The 23,737-nt window shown below is 31.2% G+C and overlaps 1 protein-coding gene across 4 annotated transcripts in view; it reads right to left on the bottom strand.

Moving 5' to 3' along the window:
* The window catches only part of RapGAP1 (Rap GTPase activating protein 1), an 848,483-nt gene that overhangs the window by 320,428 nt on the left and 504,318 nt on the right, over nt 1-23,737 (bottom strand). For all 4 annotated transcript variants that reach the window (XM_085952288.1, XM_085952291.1, XM_085952289.1 and 1 more), the window contains exon 3: nt 3,102-3,264. In XM_085952288.1, coding sequence (XP_085808414.1) covers nt 3,102-3,264 — 163 coding nt within the window. The remainder of the gene's footprint in view (nt 1-3,101; nt 3,265-23,737) is intronic.

The raw sequence follows: 23,737 nt of genomic DNA, 5'->3' as shown, positions 1-23,737 counted from the left end.
GGGTTTTGTGGCCCCTCGTGATTTCAGCGTCGAACTATACAGTATCGGATTTATTTCACTATACCTATAGGTACGAATGGTACCTAATATAACACGTTAACACAATGCTTACGGGCACTTTTAATTAATTTTGTAATTAACGTGTTAAATTGTATTTGAAAAGTAATTAGCAAAAACACAATTTTGTGCGGCCCGTAAGTAATCGTTTGTAAGTATACAAAATTATGTCAACTTATTATTAAAGTACATAAAAACGCAACCACAGGCTACGCTAATGGGCTCTATTAGTAAAATGTAACATTCTCAAAAATTTTGCTGGTAATTATTATTGACATTATAATTTCACATTGTTCCTTTTCGAAACCTTATAATATATTTTCGTTGAGAAATCCCTTAGATCATGGATGAAGAACCTTTTTCTACAACTGTGTCAAATTATTATATTATGCATAAATCGTGAGAAAAACAGTCGCGCGTTAGGTTTAATTGTAAATTTACCAACAATTTAGTGAAAATTTGTTGTTTCTGATGTCCATTTATTTCTTCGCGGAAGACATGGTTTATAAGAGACACCTGCACATGTTCCAGTCAAACCAATATGCAAACGACAATTTTATACTTTCGATTAAAAATAATTCGTTGACGAAAATTCTTGTCGGAAATCATATTATATTCAAAATAGAGATTTACTGATTTTTTCATTTAATTCCAGTAATGAGTTGCATTCGTTTAAAAGGACGTCCTGCCCCCATTAATATTACTTTATATTCAAAGACATATTATTATTGCTTACGGTAGGTAGGTACATCGCATATTATTCTAATTTTCACGTTATCTATTCGAATATCTAGTATTGCCAGATGAAGTCAATTTGATAGAAAATAGGGGATTTTAGATTAATGAAATATAAAAAAAACTACCATTCGAAATATGCCCACGAGGTTTGCCCGAATATCGCGTAGTGACACGGGTGTCATAGGTTCATCATACCTGCTCTATATAATAAATAATTATAAGATAAAAAAAACTTTTTATATACCACGTTTTTAAATTTTCTGTTGAATCATATAAACTTGACAATTCTACGTAAGTATTAATAAATACTTTTTTTGTACTAAATACTGAATAAATATAGAATACTGAAATGTCATTTTGACATTTCATATTGATTTCCATAGTAACGCAGGTAGGTACACACAAGAAAAATTTTGTACTGGACAAACAAGAATACGAGCTAATAAAAACGTGGTAAAATAAAGGTAGTAAAAGTTTATAAATCCGTAAACATTTTTCGTTTGTATATACTTTCAAATACACATATAAATATTTAAAAGGCAGCGACGTGCATAAAATAATACATACTATTATTATTTTATTACGTCATTAGAATGTATGACTGCTATTTGTTGAATAAATAAATTATAAATTTACAATTTAATATCCTAGAATATTATTACAGCTTCATATTTTTATCTGAAGCCCCACACAAAATCTGTTAATATGTGTCCATTCATGATTCAGTTGCATCCCACACAGTAATAATATCATGTTTCATCTAATATGTTATTATTCTAATGCTAACATAAAGTATAATACTATTCGTAATGAAGAGATGACATTTTTAAGCATTCTCGTAATTTAAATAGCGTATATTCAAATTAAAATGTCTGCATATAAAATATTGTGCAATAAATAGTTTTTGAATAATTTAATTTACAACTCACCCGGAAAAAAGTATTAATAGTGGAATTGTTACAGGTGTATAATATATTGTGATGGTAAGTGGAGAAAAAAATATTCATCGAATATTATTAACAAATTGTTGTAATATGGAAATAGTTGCAATGAATAGATATTACTAATAATATGACAAAAGAATGTGTTGTAAATTAAATATCATATGTCAAACAGATATTATATGAATTATTATAACAGGAAAAAAAATACTCATGGAATTTTAATACATGTTTAGCCTTACGTTAACAATACTTTAGGAAGTTAAAATATGTAAATAATTTCCCTGAAGTTTTGTATGAAAAAATAAACACAGAATAAACTAACATTGTAGGTAGGTACCTACTGGTCCTACTTCAGAATAATATGCAGAAACCATAATACGATTTCGGATTTAGATAGGTAAGTAAGGGCTTGTTAACACGGGATTAGTGCCAATAATCAGTACTCGCCCTTGCACTTCAATACTGATGCCTACTATACTAGGTATGTTAGCAGGAACACATTTAATCGGAAAAACATGTGTGCTCTGAATTATGTATGTTCAATAAAGAAATAGCCTTTGGGGCTGTTATGAAAATGGCAATTGGAGGTCAAGGTATAATGAGGAGCTATACACACTTTATGGGAGCGAAAAGATCACGTGGTATATGAAAATTCAGAGGCTGCGCTGGATCGACCACGTGTATGGAATGCCGAAAGATATAGCTGTATACATAACCCCCGAGGGCAAGAAAAGACATGGACTAAATGAACCCAATGTTTACAGGCCGCACAAAATTGTGTTTTTGCTAATTACTTTTCAAATGCAAATTAACACGTTAATTACAAAATTAATTAAAAGGGCCCGTAAGCATTGGGTTAATATAGGTCGACCACAGGAGAATAAAGAGGTCAAAGCTACTGTATTGTGTCGACGCTGGATCGTCCAGGATGGAGGAAGCTTTTAAAGGTGGTCAAGACCCGCCAAGGGTTATAGTGCGATTAATTATGATAACAAAGATTGGTAGATTGTCGAAGCTTGTATATTATTTATTAAATAAAAAATAGTTTAATTACAAATATAGAATTAAATTTAAAAAAAATACAATATCCTTTCTATTTTGGTGGCTACCTGATAAGGCTAGAAACTTTTTGAATATTTACTTAGCTATTTTTACAAACTTATTTATACGTTATTATTGTCATGAATTTCAATTAAAATAATTGTGATAGCCGATGAAGAGTAATATTGAGTAAAATATAACCTCAGTTAATAAATAAAGTAATATGTAATTATCTTAGAAATCGATAGTGTAGGTACATTTAAGACAGTTTTCAAGTGAGCGTATTCTTAATAATAATTATTAATGAATAGATTTTCTTACCTGGTTGAAATACGGAGGAAGTACACATCGCTGGTCATCCAACCTAGAGCACTGCACTCTTTCGAGGAGTTCAAAGAGCTCCTGAGGGGCGCGACGTTCAGCCCCCACTGCGGGGCCGCCCCCGTTTCCGCTGCCGCCCCACGCCGCCGTCATGTGCTGACGTCTGCAAAAAAAAAAAACAACTAATTTAGTCTGTGAAGTAATAGAAAAGACAATGATAAGGGTAAAAATATATTCCGCTTGGGTGGGTGGCGTAGAGAAGGTGAAACAAGTAAAATATTAAAATATACAATTTACTCCACTCGTCCATCGTGGAATATAATTTGAAATTTTGTTGACTACCCCATTCCTACATTACTTGGATACTTTTGTACCCTTACCACACTCAAATGTAAAATTCAGTACTTGTACCGGATAAATGATAAAGCTCACCATGTGAGTGCAACAAGTGTCGTAACTAACATATTTTTTTTATATGTGAAGACCAGAATTTTGTTTTATTAATAATCATGAATCTTTTGAAAATATCATGACAGTAGCGCTAAGCTACTGTGCTTTTTCTAAAAACCTATTTAGTTAGAATAACAAAGTTGGCTACGTCTAAAGTTTTCTATGTAATATGCGTTAGAAGATTAGACAAAAATATGTATAGTGTAGCTATTGGGATAACATGAATAAAATTAATCGATGATTTATTAGAAGATAATATCAAAAAATACGTGTTTAATTATTTTATTAGGCCGTGCGTCGATAGCTATATACATACACTGTATTTTTTACATCAACATTTGTAGATTCAAGCTGTCCGCCGATACAAACCACCAATCGTTACGTTTGACCCCACCCCACGTCTCCCGGTCATTCCGCCGAAGGAAATGTAGAAGCCAGTCGGCGGGGTACGCTTACGCAAGGCATATGTATACGAAACAACTCAAGGGCTAGTGATTATATCAGTGGACAGCTTTAAATGTTATTTATTTTAAGAAATCAAAGATACGAGTACATAATACACATACATAATCTACTTAAAAATGGGACTCGTAGGTATCAAATTTTAAGATTAAATTTCAATTATACCATTGCAAATCAATATCAAATTTTATTGGTAATTACAATAAATTAAAAAATCAAAATGTGTATATTTAATCAGATCAGTAATAATAAATAACACGAAGGTTAAAATGATGTACTCGTATCTGAACAGCTGTCGGACAAGTTCAACGCTAATAATAATTAATTTGGAACATCTAAAAATGGTATCATGTTGATTCCTGATCACTGATCATTCAATTCAATAGTCAATAATTATAATCGAAGGTGAGTGAACTCAAATTAATATCAATGTTATAAAATATGATACAACTACATACTTGAATTAAACATTTCCTTCATAAGAAAATAGCGTTTCGTTATAAATAAGTGAAAAAAAAAAAAAATTTTAAGTCTGCTTATAAACCACATACCTTATGTATTTATAGTATTTACCTTACTTACTGTATACACATCGCGTAAAATATTATGTTTTAAAAGTTGAAGTAATTGTACGACTGAATACTCGAGATAAAATAGGAACTATGTGCCAAATATTGCAAAAAAACGTAATTCAACAAAAACATCGTAAACCTGTAAAATTGAAAAATTGTTTTTTTTTTAATAAATTCGAATACCCTTAACATGAATATATTATAAAAAATAATGATTACTGTTCAATAACATTTAGATATTTTATGGCGATTCAAGAAAAGCACTATCTCATTGACAAGTCACCTAAAACACGGACTAAGTGCCACCTGAATTCCTCTGCGATTTTCATTCAACTGACGTTTGTTAGTTAATAATGTCCATTTTAACAAAACGCAGACCTAACACATAATATTTCCAACGCCACTAATTCCATTTTTAATGCATTACCGATGGCACGCAGATAATTTCTGCATGCATAATTTTATTTTGGAATAAACTTAAAACATGTGTTATAGAATAGGTATGTTATTTTCAATAATTACGTCTGTATCACGATTGTGAGTTATCTAAACGAAATGCGCATTCAATATTGGTATATTCGAGGACACGGGCGGGCTTTATATTTCTTACTTTTTATATCATGACCGTCACTAAGGAATAAACTGAAAATGGCTTCAAAGCCTTGCTACATGGAGGTTGGCTTTTGCATTTTTATTTTATCAATATATTCTGTGGATTGGACGCAACCTACCATGTTCTTTATTAATTTTTATGGAATAAGTATTTACTATAATGTGTTTATTACATCGAAGTAAATCTATACTTATACGTGGGTATATAACGAACATAATATTAAAATTCAGAAGAATTTAAATTTAAATTCCATCAAGTACCTTCGGTCGATAGTATTTATGAACATGATATTGTTTAAAAATTAACCGAATCCGAATAAACACGAATAACAAATACCTATCCATTAATGATTAAAATAGGTTACTTTCGTATTAGCTGTCAAATTTCTTTTAACCTATATATATATTATTTATATTTTTTAAATAAATTGCTAATAATTGAGGGTTGAATTTTTTGCATTGACAAGTTTATTATTGCTTGAAAATTGGTCGAACCCTTTGATTCCATATTGAAAGACTTTTAATGCGTAGTGTTTATTTAACCCGGAGTAGTAAGTATGAAAATCAGCGATGTTAACAATACGCCTAATCAAGTTGATTCGGTTTTATTGTGAGTTATCCAAAGCAACATAAAAATATCGCACAATAAAACCAACAAACACTCGAATAAATTAAACCGCACAATGAAACCGCGCCAACGATAATAAAAGCGCACCAAACAATGGCGACAAGTCGTGTTTTTTGACAGTGGGGTGCCTAGGGCTCACGGCCTAAGGTCGATTTGTTACATTTTTAAAAATTTAATATTGATTTGGAACTTGTAAAAATCCTCAATTCTTATTTCGAGATGCATTAAAATGGATTTTTCAAAATACAAAGATATTATATTAATATCATAATATAGTACTGATTATAGGTACCTACCATGTATATATTTTTTCATTGAACTATTTTTTATATTGAAGCCTTTTGAATGTGGCTTTTGTCAAAGTTTTGAAATACATGCTACGTTGATTTATAATACCTAGTCCAGAACAAATTACATCGATTCAGGGAACATTACCCAGTGTATACAATTTCTTTGAAAGTTACGAAAAATTAACACATTCTCATACAATTATCAGTGTATTTTTGTTTTCCGATGGAGGTGTAAAACACTGTTTGCATACAGGTATTTTTGGTCTGGACTTAGCTTTATACTACAGACTACACTACACGAACCGCCGAAGAACCAAATAAGACGAATGGTGACAACTCAAAACCCAAATATAATGTACTGCTTCTTGTTTCTGCATACCTACATCACATATTAAACACTACTTATTGCACTCCACACGAGTATATAGATGAATTAAACATAATATTCGATATTCTTATTGTATAGGTATTTATGAGTTAAAAATCTGAATTAATTCATTAATTGAGTTAACGAATGGGTGGTAGAGCTTCATTCTAATGATTTTGTAAGGAAGTTTACAATGTTATCAATGCTGTTGACAGTCATTTCGGGCCCAGTCTTAAGAACCACATTGAAAGTTATTATTGGATGGTTCTGAAGATGTTTATAACCGGAAAGAGCTGAGTATATCAATAATTTCAACACTCAATTTATTTTATTGATAAGAAGATATTGTGGTATTCAAAAATGATTTTGTGAACGCCACTGCTTGGAAGTATGAATGCTTGCGCGTGCGCATAACACACGTATAATATTGCATTTCAACGCAAATGCATCAATTTTATTGCAAGCTATTCCGAATAAGTTTTTAATACCTGTCCATTACAGTAACTACGGCATATTATTGAATCAAAATGTTCCTAATTTAAATAAAAATATTATCGAATGTCCTTCATTTTAAAATTCTAGCCGTATGGCAGGAAGAGGTAGGTACCTTGTTAAGGGGGGACATGCTCGTCGAATGTCAAAATTGAGTTTTTATTGTATTTTCAAACCATGATCCTGGACACTCCTTAAACGTTGTAGATAATCTATTTATATAATTTTGAAGCCTTATTATCCTTCATAGTTATTTTAAACATTTGATGACTGCATAAAGTATTTTTGTTACATAAAATAGTATTCTTTTAAACCTCTCGCTCTAATGTTTTAGAATATAGTCATATTTCGGTACATAACTGTGCAGTGGTGTTAAGATTTTTTACATTTATTAATTTTTAAACGCATTTATAAAACCATTAGTATAATTTATTACGAGATAATTTTTGTAAAATATTCACGATAAAAAATTATATTGATAATCTCTGTGATCCCAAATTTGACAAGAGTTAGGCATTTTATTATTCAAAAAATCGGCAAGATTAACACATTTGAAGATGATTCTAAAGATACTTATTATAAGCTATGTTTTTGACCATTCAAGTGTGATATACATCTTATGAATAATGATTGCTTTATAATAATTATTGACCTAAGAATAAGGTAGTATTTTTTTGAAATACGCCATTTCTTTTGGCATTCCCCAGTGGTTAAGCTACAACATACGGCCGTAGCCATAAATTGACAAACTATAGTTAAAGTAGGGAGTAAAATTATGTTAACGCGCGTGTTTGAACATGTACCTAACCGAACTTTTTTCTATTTTTTTTAAACGGTACATGTTCTACTATATTCTAAAACATTAGAGCGAGAGGTTTAAAAGAATACTATTTTATGTAACAAAAATACTTTATGCAGTCATCAAATGTTTAAAATAACTATAAAGGATAATAAGGCTTCAAAATTATATAAATAGATTATCTACAACGTTTAAGAAGTGTCCAGAATCATGGTTTGAAAATACGATAAAAACTCAATTTTGACCTACGACGAGCACGTGGGCCGTTAATATGATTTTATTTTGAAAAAAGAACGTTACGATGTAATCACTTTATATTAATATGTAAGTAGTTAATATAGCATTTTGTATGGTGGAATAAGTTATGTGTAGGAGCGACTGGAAACTATCAACAGGTGTTCTATGTTCTATTAAATCTTATATAAAGTACCTACTACGCTACTACCTACATGGTTGCGTTAGGAACACCTATTCGCGATTATTTTCTTCAATAATGAACAGCAATGATAGTCAATAAAAAGTACGAAGCAACTCGGAGCTTAGTAAGTGGACATAGATGCTTCAGATGATAGAATTAATTACATGAAGCAATTATTTTGCTCAGCGGGCGGTAAAATAACAGCTGAGATTACTTCTGCGGATATCCAGGATTACGATCAGCGCAATATTGTTTGATCAAAAGAAACAGAGGATACTTTGAAGAAACCTTTAGTAGTTATGTGAACGTAATACAATTATAAACCTCTGATGATTGTTCATGTTATGAAAAATGGGTGTCAGTTGTGTCTAGGAACGTCACATCGAAAGAAAAGTATCGAAGTATCGGTTAAAAAGTATTGATACTTTTTGATATCCCTAGTTGTGTCGATTGTGCTGTTTTGATGACTTTGGATTATGTTAAAATTTAAATGTAATGAAGCCTAATAGCGCCTGTACACGTGCATGAATTTATTTGCACAAATAGTGTGTAATTTAAACTATCACGATTAACCCTGTTTACACGTAAAAGTGCTGACTGTCTCTCCAATCTCATTCTTCAATAGAAAACGAGACGCAATGTTGTCATTTTATGGTACTATTTGACAGGTCGTAAAAATCGGTTAACCTATGTAATTCGTTTTTTTTACAGGCAAGCTCGCTACTATCGTTCTATTGCACATGCGCAGATATTGCACGGTCCAATAGTCACTTGAAAATTCAGAAGCTTCTGAACTTGTTTGATTCATGCATGCAATCTTGCAATTTGCACAATAATACGTATTTATACGTGCATTTTTTTGTTATGGCCACGATAATACGCACTGTCAGCAAAAAATCCATGCACGTCTAAACGGGGTATAATATTATGGTACCTATACGAAAGTATCGAAGTAAGTTCGATGTTATAATTAGATATTTTAAATTGTCAAGTTGACGAAAGAAAATATTCAGAAATAACATAGGATAAACTTAAACACGTGTTAAATAATATAATATGTATTTATTGTTATTTTCAATAGTTACGTCTGTATCATAGGTAATATGCATTGAAGTTTGTCACAAACGAAACTCGCGTTCAATATTGATAGTATTAAGTCATGGCCAATGGTTCTCTGTTCCCAATGTTCCTCTAAAAGTTGATCACCAACATTAGGAAAACTGGTCAACGGGACAAGTCATTTACAGAATAAATTAATTAAAGAGTCAGCTGCTCGTAAATAGGCATGATGGATTTATCTGCAAGGGTATTTTTTGTGAGATAATTGATGAAACCAAATTTTATTGCGGTGTTAAGTAGATGACTGAGGTGTTAAGAATATTCAAAAATTAAACATAGTTACAACCCTGGTAATTTTTGTTAAGTATATGTAATGTATTTGTAGCTGTTTATCTATGTTTAGAATATGGATACATTAATTTTATAGGCATAAGATTTATAATCAGTACGTCTATGCGGAATAATTTATCCTCGAACATGCGCAGTTGCGATTTATTCTAATGCGCAGTATTTAGGCAGGCCGAATATGATAATTTTTACGGTTTCTCGTTTTATGTACACGCATCTTATTGCATTACTTTCGATCGCTTGGCGCCGGTGCAGTTATGCCAAAACTATCAAACTACACGTTAATCTAGTATGTTTATTGTTTATAGTAGTGGCGAATAACCACAGCAACTTCAATATACCTACCTAATTGCTATTCTATGCTTAGTAGGTACTTGTGTGATTTTACAATTTATAAATAAGTAGGTTGGTATTCATTGTTGTCCAGTTTACATGATTTTAATTATTTTCCTGTAACAGATACAAATTACACATTTTATAATCATGAGGACGTTTACGTAGATAATATTATTAGTTTGATATGATTTTATACATACATGAGTGATGATGATGGTGATGAGTCATGATAACAGTGATTGATAACGATTAAATTTGATGAATATGCCATGATTCATTTAAAATAAAATAACGCTGGACATGGATACAGTTATCACGAAACGCAATGCAATGACATAAAGCCACAGAAAAGATTCCCTGCATAAAGCCATACTGTCTACTACTATGAGAGCCTGCCCACAAATGCAGGCCAATTTAAATGTCCGCAAATTGCAGCCACAACAATTTGGAGGGAGATTCTCAATGTCGGCCATTGTGCCAGAGTTTATTATTATTATTATTAGCACAGTGAGTCGGTCAGTCAATGAAACCATAAATCAACCGCGTCCATTGTTGTCCCAAATGATATTGTCTGAGCCCAACCACCTTTACGAATCACGCGGGGTGTTGTGTAGATATTGCGGAACTTCCATCCGGCCGGGCAGCTGACGGTGCACTGTAATCTGTAATACCGATTATTACTTATTCATTGCACTCCTGCACTGTTATTGAGTCATCTATAATTTACGTCATTGGTTTTCAAATACATTTTAATTGATTTAATATGTACAAGGTTAATGAACCGCATTATCAATTTTAACATGAATAGGTTTTACCGTTACCCATGAATTGCACGTACAATTGTATTGTGTAAACTGATTATTTGCTTGAAATATTTCTCTACTACATAGGTACCTACTATATATTTTTTTGAAAGTTTTATATTGTTATGAATGCTTACTTAATGCAGTAAAGACTGTCATATATCTGCCTTCAACATAATATTATGTACTTAGTTCTAATGGCAAACTCATGGAACAAAAAAATCTGTTCTCTAGGCACACTATTCATGGAGGACCAGAAAGTCTTTCTTACTTTCCTTCCTATTGCTCTTAAGATGGCTCTGGAGCCGCTTACATAATATTTGAGTCACTTAGGTATATTGAATAAAATTAATATGTATGCACTTAGGCATAAAGCCCACCAAAGCGGCGCTCGGTGCGCTCACTACTGAGTAGGCCCCCTCCCACCCGCGCATTACCCTTCACCTATGTAATAAGGGGCACAAGCAGCACAAAATAATTATTATTATCAGCGTCTCTCATAACAAAGCAATAAAAATATTATATTATTTCTCGGGGCTTGTAATTAATATTCACGATGACATCATTCTACCAGCGAAATATTGGACACGCAGCAAACTAAACAATGAGTTCACTGTTATTAAATAATGCCGAGGCGCCCGTCCGACGTACGACGCGACCAGAAGCGGATAAAATAAACAGCGCGCGCCTCTTTTGCATGCCGTGTCAATGAATGGGCTACGTTGTATTTTCGTTAATTCGTCTCGCTGAGAAGCCAAACCACGGGTGACTCATTGGGCGGGCGGGCACAATGCGTCGTCAAATCCAGTGTGCGCTGGCGTATTTGATTACGTTGTATTTTAGATGATTCACATTGAATATGCGCGAGCGCCCCGCAAGCCCGCTTTAGTGGGCTTTATGCCCAAGTATACAGTGTAGGATTTGTATAAGCGCACGAAATAAAGGCTTATAATAATTTAATTAAAATATTCATTTAGTCGAATTAAAGGTAATATTATAATCTACCCAGACAACACCGATCGATTCACAAGCTTTTTCCAAAACCATAATAATATACCTAGTTATAGCGATATAATAATCAGCGTGGTTACATAACAACGTAATGCGTTTATGGAGAAGCCCTTATGTGAAAAAAACGAACAGTTCTCGCGGGAAATATATTATTATTTATTTTCAAATAATACCTATATGTACCTAATCTAAAAAATATAATATGAACAATACAAGATACAATATGATTCTGTATTTTATGAAATTTGATTGAGATTGTGAAAATAATGAATCTAATTTTTTCCACTAAGACATTGCTGTGACAGATCACATTAAATTTATCACAAATAATTCACAATTAAACATGAGCACCCAACGTCAACATGTCTGCCACAAAGCGTTATGTTTGTCCCGTTGGATGAGTAGTGTTTGACATTGCGGTTTCATGACGGGTCGGCGGTTCGCGTCCGGATGACATCCGACCGCATTGTTTATTCTCCAGTATCGTATGTGTGAAATTACATTATTCATTCCATGAAGTTTAGATTGACGTTTTACACAACATTGATTGTTTTTGCAACATCGAAGTTTAAAGACATTGCAAACCACATTAATGTTTGAATAATAATATTATCTGACATATAAATATCATAAGAAACAGATTGCTATCATTATCATTTCAGAAACAAACATTCTTCTAAATTGATTAACTATTGTAAAACTGTGATGGATCACTACAATATAAAAACGCAGGCATAACGTGCTTTAAAATATAAAATAAAACTGAATTAAAGCAGTAGGTTTCAATTCAGGTAGGTAGCATTTTGTAAAATCTCCGTCAACCCTTCCTTACCTGGCCAGTGGTAGAGGCCCGACGCACCAACTGATCATAATTATAATAGAATTTAATATTTTGGTATAATTTAATAATTGATTGACTGGATTTAGGATTGGACTGTTTCGAGGCCCCTTTAAAATCTTCTGATGAATCGATTGTGTCATCTGCGTCAAAGAAAATCACCTAGATAAGATGTAAATTACAAAATATACCAACGTTTAAAACAGTAGACATATTACGTTGGCAACTAGGGAAACTCAAAATGTTACCCCATATTCGTTTTAGTCATATATTGTATGCAAATTCATTATCTAAATTTCTAATGTATTGAATTATTTTTACGTGGGTGACTTAACTAGATATGCAAAGAAAATCTTTATATTTTTTTTAATTTACAAGCACAAGCACTGATCATCCGTTAGCATCGCAGGCATTTTACAAAATTTACTATGAAAAAATATACTTAGTAGGTATTCGTAATCCTTCCTTAATACACCCGTTTCGAATACCTATGCCCAAGTAACTCATAGCCTGCCCAACCTGCACAGGACATCACTGTTAGCAAGGTTATTATTATTAACCATTTTTTTAAATATATAATAATATACACTTATGTACATCTAAATATGTATATTATTATTTATTGCATACTTTTAATATATGAACATTTTAACAAAGTTATTTCGAGGATGTACCTACTGTTGTAACTGTAACACTTATTATTTACTCTATTAATAAAATTAGTAGGTACGAAAAAAGATTTCTAGTTGTACCTTTTGGCAATCTTTTGCTTGACACTGTTCGTGAATGCTGGTCGGGAATCATTGTACTAATGTTACACACCTACTACTATTTTCAACAATTTTCACAGCGATTATTTGATTACACGATTAGTTTTATGATTATACTAAATTTCTTAAATCTGTTTAAGTATGGTTTTGTATGGTATGGTTTTATGGATAATGCTGACTTGGATCGGACATGCTTATCGAATTATAGATCAGGCAAAATAAACTAAAAAAAAAAGAATGGCAACTGTTAGTAGAACACCTCTATGGTAGAACCTTAAAAATAATTGAATATCATATGGTATTCACCTAAGATGGTTTCTAATAATTGTAGGTACACCATTTCGCCGATTGGTTACTTAATATACCTATTAGATAAAGTGTCGCCAATAATAGCCCAACTTTGTGTAATTTAAGTCAACATCCGACATCTTAATTCCTTAACTTAACTAAAATATCTTTTAGTACTCATAATTATTAAACGGTAACTACATTTATTTTAATATAGTTACTATTAATATTATTATATTAGGTATTGGATAGTCGGTGTTTTAGTAACAACTTTGCCATACTAAACGAAAGCGCCGGAAATCTGAAGCATGTTTTTTAATTTTATTAACTGGGAGAGAAGCAAATATATTATTTTTATTGCTGGCGGATATAGTTAAACACGTTTTAAATGAATCGATTGCAATTAAATTCATATTAATTAACGCATCATAAATAATTATTGCTAATAAAAATCATTTTTGATAAGCTTTCATGACTAAATTAAGGCTTGTTGAAACATATAAATGACATATTATTTCTTCAGGTTGTTTACAATATTTTTTTGACAAACATAAATAATTTAATTATGTTTGTAAACAGTAGTTTTCTTCATTTTAAGGCTATACTTCAGCTGGGGCACGGTCTAAAACGATCGTGACTACGCGACGCGAAAATTGTGCAAACGACGCCTGCAGAACAAAACATAATTTGTCATAAAAAATCAACATGCGTCCATTTAATGTTGTGTTTATTATTCTATTAGTAACGATAATAATATATTCATTGCCATGTTTTCTTTTTCAAGTAAATGGGTAACGTTTTTTAGTCATCCTTACACGATTGAAGAATTAATACCCCCGTCGCCATCACGAAACAAATTAATGTGTTCACAGCTCAAGTTTCGCCCTCCGATTGCCAGCGAGTCCAAAATTTCGTCGCACCTATAGTTGAAAATTATTTGCCCTTTCACTGAAGTATGCTCTTAAGTACCGAACTATTCCTACCGATATTTCAAAATTTATCTTCATGCTATATTATCAAAATAAATCAGTAGTTTTTGTGAATGGTAGGTACTTAGAAATATTATTTAACTTAATTTTTTCTGATACTATTTTATGTGGGATGGGTAAAAAATCAATCTGATTAAACTTACACATCCGGATTCTTACATGTTTATCAATTATGAATAGCTATTGAATAAAGCTTTATTTTTATGAATAAGCAAAATGTGATTCAAGAATCATTCAATCCTTTCTCTGAAAATTGATAACATTTATAAATTAATTTATTCTACATTTTCTTTTGATTGGTCTGAGCCGCTACAGGACGCTAACGGTTTTGTGGTTTAGCAATTTATAAACATTATAAAATATTTTTATTTAATTCTCTTCTTATTATAAACAAGATAATCCCTTTTCTAGTCACGTCATATAAACACAAAACTGCTACCACATTACAAAATGTTATTTTAGGATTTGATAAAATAAATAGGGTTGCGTTTGAACCGTGGATGTGTATACAAAGTAGACGAGTATCATTTTGAATGTAATGTACAAACAATGTGGATGTTTATTATAAGTAAATATTATCTTAACGGATTACTCGTTTCGGTACATGATTCATTTTAACTTTCACGTTTTGATTATTTTGCGTTCAAAGAATATCATTGCATTACTAAACGATACGAGATTTAAATTAATTACAATATAATCAGTAAACGACTGGAGAGTAGAGCATACCAATGAAACATAGTTTAGTATCTACAATATATATGTTATTAACGTAGTAAACTTAAAGTTATAACAAAATCTTACATATATGTGGTACCGACTAAAATTAAAAAAAAAAATATGTATGTATATTTTGGATATACGAAATAAACTTAAATGTCGGTGAGCTGAGTTTTATAATATATGATCATAGATCTCGGTCCTCGGCTGCCACCTTTTAGAATGGTAGCCATTTTGCAATAAAGTATAATTAAAAATATTGTCTTTAAATCAAAACTTGAAGAAGTCAAAATTAAAATTAAAGGGTAGATAAGTAAGTGACAATACGATGTGTTTGTTAAACTAATACTGGGCAATAACTTATCAGATAACCTATTTCTCTGTACTATATTTAATACAATGTTTATACTATAATAAGTAGGACTTGGAATTTTGCTCGATTTACAGATCAGTTTTTTTTTCATTAAAACATGTGTTTTTATTGAAACTTAAGTGTCATTTAAATAAATAGAATTGTTTATATATAAAAAATCTAAGAAACATGCCCTTAATATCGCAACGTTCATAGGTCACAGGTTCATAAAAATACTAAGTTATAATAAATACACTGTATCTATAAACTAAAATATCAATCAAGAAAATGCTAAATATGTGAAATTTCTTGAATGATTTTTTTCATATTAGGAATGTCGGTATATTATGCGCATTATACAAGTTCTTTAGGATAAAATTTAATTTGCTTTAATCAAGGGATTCCGAGATTGAAATTATATCCGGGATTGCGGTCAATAGTAATAAGAAGAACTCTTTATGCTTATGTAGTTTTATTCAATATATACCTACATTTATGAGTAAATAACTAATATTATATGACGACGTATAAAAATAGTATCCAAAAGAAAACAATATTGCTTACTGATTGATATAAATACTATCAGTTTCGTTATCTAATCACTGTGCACATAATATAGAGGTTCACCATTATTCTGTCTGTGAGTCGTTTCGAAATGCAGTTTTTACCATAATCTAAACTAAAAATTCGCTGCCTGTGTTCAGAAATACCAGACACACCTGATTAAATATTTTCAGAATACAGATAAAAGGTTCTGATAGCTTTATCGTTTCGAGAAATAATGCAGAAATGTGTTATTTTTAGAATGAAATTTATTACACACTCATAGTTGATAAAATGTCAGCTTAATTGGCTCTAAGATAAAAATAAAGTAAAAATAGTAATTTCCAGTTTAAACAATGACGCTATCTGGTGTTATGTGTCTAAAGGTGTGGTTATAATATAAATACAAAAATACAATATTATATAATATTGAAGTACGAATCCCAATTAGGGTATCCAATTAACACAGTGAAAAATTCTACCCGGTTAGGGATTTGCTACAAATACCTAACCGGTTAAAAAAATATTTATCTATTGTTCAACTATTTTGAATATAAATAATAACCTCAAAAATTATGTTTAAAAATATTTTCGGTATATTATCTTATATAAATAATTACTTAGTTAAATTTGTTTATAATTAAAAATAAATTATCTTTCATTACAAAATAGAGGTATGAAATGAATCTTGACGGGCCATTAAAAATATTTCTATGTTTTTGTTCGTACAAATAAATACTAAGAATTCAGTCAGTTAACCGCGTAAAAATACCCGGTTTTCGGTTAGCTCAGAAACGTGCGGTTATTTGGTTAACCGGTTTGGATGCTCTAGTCACAATAATAAATTTAGTATGGAGTTGTATGATGAAAAGTTTATTCAGGCCAGAGAGCAGAAAGGAAATATTGCGACGCTTTTTTCAGCAATGGATCAACTCATCTGCTGAATACGATTTACTGCTCATGGAACGAATGCAGGGACGTCCCTAGATAAAATGCCGCCCCTAGGCAGCGCCAAAATGCCGCCCCATTTTTAATACAGTATTTTTATCATCCTTTCATGAGTCCAATATCAAAGATTCTAAGAAATGTGTTGTATGGATACATCACTAACAAAATATAAGACTGTAAATATTCGCAAACCTGCATGTGTCGTTTCTAGTCACCATGGGCGTCGAAAGGCAATGGAAGTAAACTAGATATCGCGAACCCGACAAAACCAGTGAGCTGATTTTTTTTAATGGAAAGGTGTTTTCGTTATTGATAAGTTTAGGTAGCTATTTCTATATATTCCAAATGATTCTCCTCGATTTGCCGCCCTTCGAGTAACTGCCGCCCCCAAGCGACGCTCAATCTGCCTACCCCCACGGGACGTCACTGAACGAATGGTAGCACAAAAATGCTGTTTATGATAATAATTTGAATGACTATCCAAGTTTTAATTCAATGTTAAGCTTAGACACACATATTTTTCTCAATGTCACGTAAATTTAGATATTTAATATAATAGTTTATGCACATCTCATCAAATTAGACATAAATTCTTTCAGAAAATGAAAGTTTAAATGACTCTCGTGTTAAAGACAATGACTGTAATTTAACATGAATCGAACCAACTGACAATGCCAGAGAGAAACGTATATATTATTTAAGTAGGTAGAGAGTAATTTGGATTTAAAAAAAATTAGGTACTGCAAGTAGGTATACAATAAAAATAAATAGCGTCCGGATGTACTACACACCGGATTCACCAACCGTCCCAAACTGCCACCTATAATATTCACACTTTTTTTATATCGCACAATAAAGTTTTTTTTCTCCGCACTAATCTCTCCGTCCCGCCGGCGACACTTTCAACAGGCGACAATAAGAAGAAACCAAATAATATATATTTCATACGATTATCAAAAGAATAAGAAAAGAGTGTATAAAGAACGAGGGAAGTTACATGGGAATAGTATAATACCGAATGAACAAGGACAACACTTGTGCAGGATGTGTTACTCGTTTTTTTTGTTGTAAAATGTAAATGAAAACATCTCCAGTGCGTACTGACATGTAGGGATTTATTATTATTTTATGAATTAAAGTGTAATTTGATAGTAACGATTTTATGACATTTAATAAATGTCGTTATAAAAATTTACATACCGGCAAATTGTTTATTAACTCTATCATCTTTATTTTATTATCTATCGTTTGAGGTAGGGAAATTACCTAAAAGTTTATTACGAAAGTACCTTTTAGTTGACAGCAATATAGAAAACTACGTAATATTAATAATACACAATATTAATGTTGAGTAAGTTGAGTTCATCTCCCTACGCAGACATGCATTCGTGGATTTCTCGTGTTTACATAATATTTAATTGTATCCTCTTGCATCTCTTATTATTCTTAACACTACAACATGTCACGAAGCCCAATGATAGTATTATAGCAGTGGCGGTGAAAAAATCACAGGTACACCCAGGCTTTAAGAAAATCGCATAGATGCATTGCGAACTCATCGGAATAGGAACCCAATGCTCTCGAATGAGAAACAAGTCCCTTACGCATTAGACTATGAGGGGTAGACATAAAGCATATCATGAAAGAAAGTCCAGTACTCGAATCACAAAGTGAAAAATAACTATAAAAGAAAATGATATAAAGACGTAGTTGTCGAAAACGGTTAAACCCAAAAAATATTATTATGAATAAACATTAATTAACTTACTTATATTAAAAATATTTTGATAGTATTTCATGGTGATAAAGCCATTTAATAACATCATAAATTATTATAATTAAATAATTACAATATAGGTATTGAGGATACTAAGCCAAAAGAATAAATCAAATGTCTAAAATGAATTCTAAAATTACATCAACCAAACTTATTACGTGACAAAGCTAAAATTATTTGTTGTAGGGTAGTAAGTAAGAATGTATAATGACACCAATACAATTCTTTTTCTTTACTGATTTTTTGTAAAATTTACGCTCTTCTGCTATGCAGTATAAGTGTGTAGGTACTAATTATTGATATGAAAAAAATATATCTTTTAATAATATGCTTATAAAAATATAAATCTTTCTAGTGGGTAGGTATTTATTAAACTGAGTAGACAGATAAGCTGACAAAAATCGATATTTTACAATAAAATCAATGGCTCAAGGTGTAATGTGACAGCAATAAAATAAATGCCTTCTAAATAAAGATACAATCGCGTCGATTTAACATGATCATTAAAATTTTTACCCAATCTATATGGCTGATAAATTTTTTTCGTTGGAAGCTGGGCAGCCGTGGCAGCGTCCAGAAAAGTGAAAGCATGTGGGTGGAGCGGCCATACAAAATGTGGGCGCAAAATTATTGGGCCGCAGCACAAAATAAATAAAATTCGGCCTGAAAACGAATTATATTTGTATGAAGACGTCGTTTTTTCTCTGCGGAGAGATCACGTCATTCGAATTAGACAAAATAACAGTCATCAGGTGAGTCTAGCGTCATTGGGCTAATCTAATAATCTATGTGTCTACAATAGGTCAATGGATTTTTTTGAATCGATTTAATTATACTGTTGTGTTTCTATACAACACCTGTGAGCAATTTTGAAAAGACGTTCTGTGATCAGTATTTTGTGAAAGATTTAAATATCCGTTAACCTTCTAGAAACTTTTTCAATGACAAATAGTTGTTATATTATAAAAAATATTGACAGATAATTAATTTGCAATGTTTTCACTACATAATAAATAAGTACTTAAAAATAACTTTTGTTATAGACACGTTTTTATAGTTATGTTTTAGACACTGTCGCGTTAAGCAAAAAGTCTCTATTAACGGGGGATTTGAAAAACAAAACAATTAAAAATAGTATAAAAACATATTTTTTAATAAACTTAAAATCAACGTCATGCCTACATAAAATACAAGTAATATAGCATTGTAATAAACTAGAAAAATAACATTAATTTTGTTCCGTGTTGCAAAAAGCATCATAGGTATATAGTTTACCCTGCTTGACCTGTCTGCACTTATTATGTAAAAATTGTTGAAAACTGTCAAATAATCTGATCGTATGTGCGTGATTCCACTCATTATGGCGATTCCTGGTAACGTGGCACATACCAAAATAAAAGCGGGACAAACATATTATAAAAATTCGCACTCACCGGGATCCCGATGAACGAGGGTTACCTGTAGTTTGTTATAAAGTTTATATTTATGTATAAATGTAATATCAAAGTAAATCATTTATTAACCTTCTTTTGGTGTCGTTTTCTATCGAAATTTCAGTACATCTCTCTATCTTCGGGATGGTTTCAGTTATGCTAGTATTTTAATAAAGGGGCGAGTAATTTACTTAGCACTAAACGTTTTAGTCCCTGAAAATTATCCGAACAGAGTACATTAGTGATTGTCAGTCAGTACCTACGAATAGAGTAAAACATAAAGTAAAAATAAAATTATTTGTTTGTAACGGCTTCATTATAAGTGGAGAAAGAAATTAGAGAAAAAGAAAGAAAAGAACATGGAACAATAGGTGAGATGCACTAGAAGTAGTAGTACCAAAGTTAAATGAATTGAAATAAAACTCAAAGTAGCTATGTTTACTAAAGTCAGTCACTTCAGTCTCGAATATTATTTAGTATGTAGGTATATTTTAAACTCAGCTTCAATGGTAAATTTTGCTTCACATATTTTATAGATCGACATACAAAGTACAGACATACTTTGAGTAGCTATCTAAATAGATGATCGACATACTTTGATTATGTAACTATCTAAATAGCTGTCAGGTACATATCATGTATGTGTATTATATTATGAATAACAATAATAAATCACATCAAAGTATGTGTCTACTAGTTTAATTATCAAATAGACAATTAAACAATTAATTTTCAACACAAATTACAACGTTCAATTCTAGAGACTGTACCTGCTTATATTAAAATTTGATATACAAATTACTTATGCAAACATTACATATTTTTTATTGCTTCTGTAAAAAATATAATAAAATAATCTTTTTATTTGAATAATACGCCGTTTATGAGTTGATTTATTGTGTGATATGTCAAACCGGATTAATTTATCTATTAGATGCGCTTAAATTCTCAATTTATCACTTGTTTCGATATAAAAATTATTTCCTTCGGCCCACAGCCACAGTATCCTTGCGGTTGCCTTTCTTAGTCGATTGCAGATCGGAAAATTTGGTCAGTATCATTTTTAATGATGTCATTTTTATTAATCGTCGAGGTATGCTGCGTAGTTCAATAATAGTTTATTTTTTTTAAAGTCATGCCGAATGTTGATTTCCGTTGAAATGCATTAAAACTTTTTCCACCTACCTACCTTCTTTGGCACCGTCACTTATACGTTTTTTTTTACGAATGGCGAATTAAAAAACGGCTGACTATATCAGTATGCCATTACTACATTTAGATCGCCAAATGACTTGTAACATACATCATTATTACTTGACATTATAGTCGAGATGATTTAAGTGATATGAACTTCATCGTAATTCAGGTCATATACCTATAAGCGGTGAGCTACACACAACATTGGAAGACGTACCTGATAGATTTTAAGAACATAATAATCTGAATGATTGCAAGGGTCTATAGCAGAATGATGAAAATGGAAATAAAAAATTTGACAAAATATTAGCTTTTTAAACCATATCTACAATAATTATTATCATAGAAAATGGAATATAAAAGAAGGTCAAATTTTAGATATATTGTTTGAGTAGCAAAAGGACAAAGTTTATTTATTTGTTCAACAATATGGTATGTTTGTGAATAAATTATGCTTAAATTAAAACATCTTTCTATCTGTCATTTAATAATACTTATATTAATAGACATGAATGTCAGACAACTTAAATTATTTAGACGATTTTAAAAACAGGTTTTTCACGAAGTGAGTAATGTGTAGATTCCGTGGATCATGTCATAATATTATGACTAATTTAATATCATTATTAAAGTTAAATGGTTTACATACTTTTATTTTTAAATCAACCGTGAACGTCTCATGGAAGAAACATTATAGGACACGTAGGTAAATCATTCTGAAGTTTAGGGTAAATGTATGATACAACAAATAGATGAATTTTATAAACAATTTTTAGCGATTGCACGCTACTTAGTCCTCGTGAAATACGAAAAAAAAAGTAAATAAATATGCGCAATAAAGCAATATACCTACTGATTAGATTCTAATATAATTTATCCACCTTCATATTATAATTTATCAGATAAATGAGTATTGGATCTAGATGCACGCTCCTCTATTCAGCCACTTAATTAATATGACTATCCTGAAAATGTAGTGTATAATCCCACTCGACAATAACCGTTGGATGTGGGCACGCGACCTTCTACCCGCACCTCACCTCACCACTTTACCGCTGATATATGACCACTTTACAAACTTGTGATTAATTTTTGAAATGCGTTGTTTTCGATTTAAAACATCTTGTAAGGTCGGAAATTTTTGAGATATCGAGATGAAAATATTGCAAATTTGTAGACACCAGCTATGTAGTCATATAATAATACAACAACAAGCAGATAAAAATTATAATAAACTATATTTTGTGTCACATAAATAGTCAAAGCGTTGATGAAATGCCAAATATTTAGAAATAACATACATCGAAGTCTTCGTTGCTATTATTAGTAAATATACGTAGATCCGTAGATCGTTTAATCCGCTAAATCCATAGTAAACAAAAACTATGTAGTAAGTAGTTATAGGTAGATAACTACCTAACCAGTGAGTCCAAATATGTAATAATAACAATGTCTACCAAAAAATACAACGATGTTGATAAATTATTTATATTAAAATAATCGCTTGATTTTGTTGTGAACCATGTATTAAATTAGCAAACTAAAATTTCATCCATAAACGATAACCCAGATTACTGTTATCATAATAATAATAAAATACATACGTTATTTAATAAACCTACTTCAATTGGCACAACTAAATCTGACAATGCGTATTCACATGATTTTCACGGTTGTACTGTTATTCATTCTCCGTTATATTTATTGTCATACGAAGTTCGTACTCACGTGCCTATTATATAGGTATTCTAACTAAGTAAAGCCCCGCGACCCTATGCTCCACATTCAGAATTGAGCTTCTGGTACAATAGCAGGATCCTTACAAAATCCAAAGTACCTTCTCTTCAAGCATTGTGTTCTTGATAGGAGAGTGACCTTAAGGCACGCTTTGACCTCTCCTTTTTCGGACTTCCATTACTCTTGTGGAACTTTAACACTTTCAATGCTAGGTAACAGTACAACTTACTAACATTACATTTTTAATTAATTGATATTGCTAAAAAATCAAATGAAAACATGTATTGGTAGGTACGTAAACTTTTATTTCTACATATTATGTAGTTAATTTGGCTACCATCTAAAATATATATAAGTACTTATCTATATTGTTTATTTTTTAAGTTTTTGTAATTAA

This window comes from Rhyacophila brunnea, unplaced genomic scaffold (assembly GCF_057557595.1).
Source record: "Rhyacophila brunnea isolate RB1 unplaced genomic scaffold, BYU_Rbru_1.0 scaffold_3, whole genome shotgun sequence".
NCBI classification, from domain to species: Eukaryota; Metazoa; Arthropoda; class Insecta; order Trichoptera; family Rhyacophilidae; genus Rhyacophila; species Rhyacophila brunnea.
Note: the sequence above shows the minus strand (reverse complement) of the source record. Positions and strands in the feature narration are given on the sequence as shown.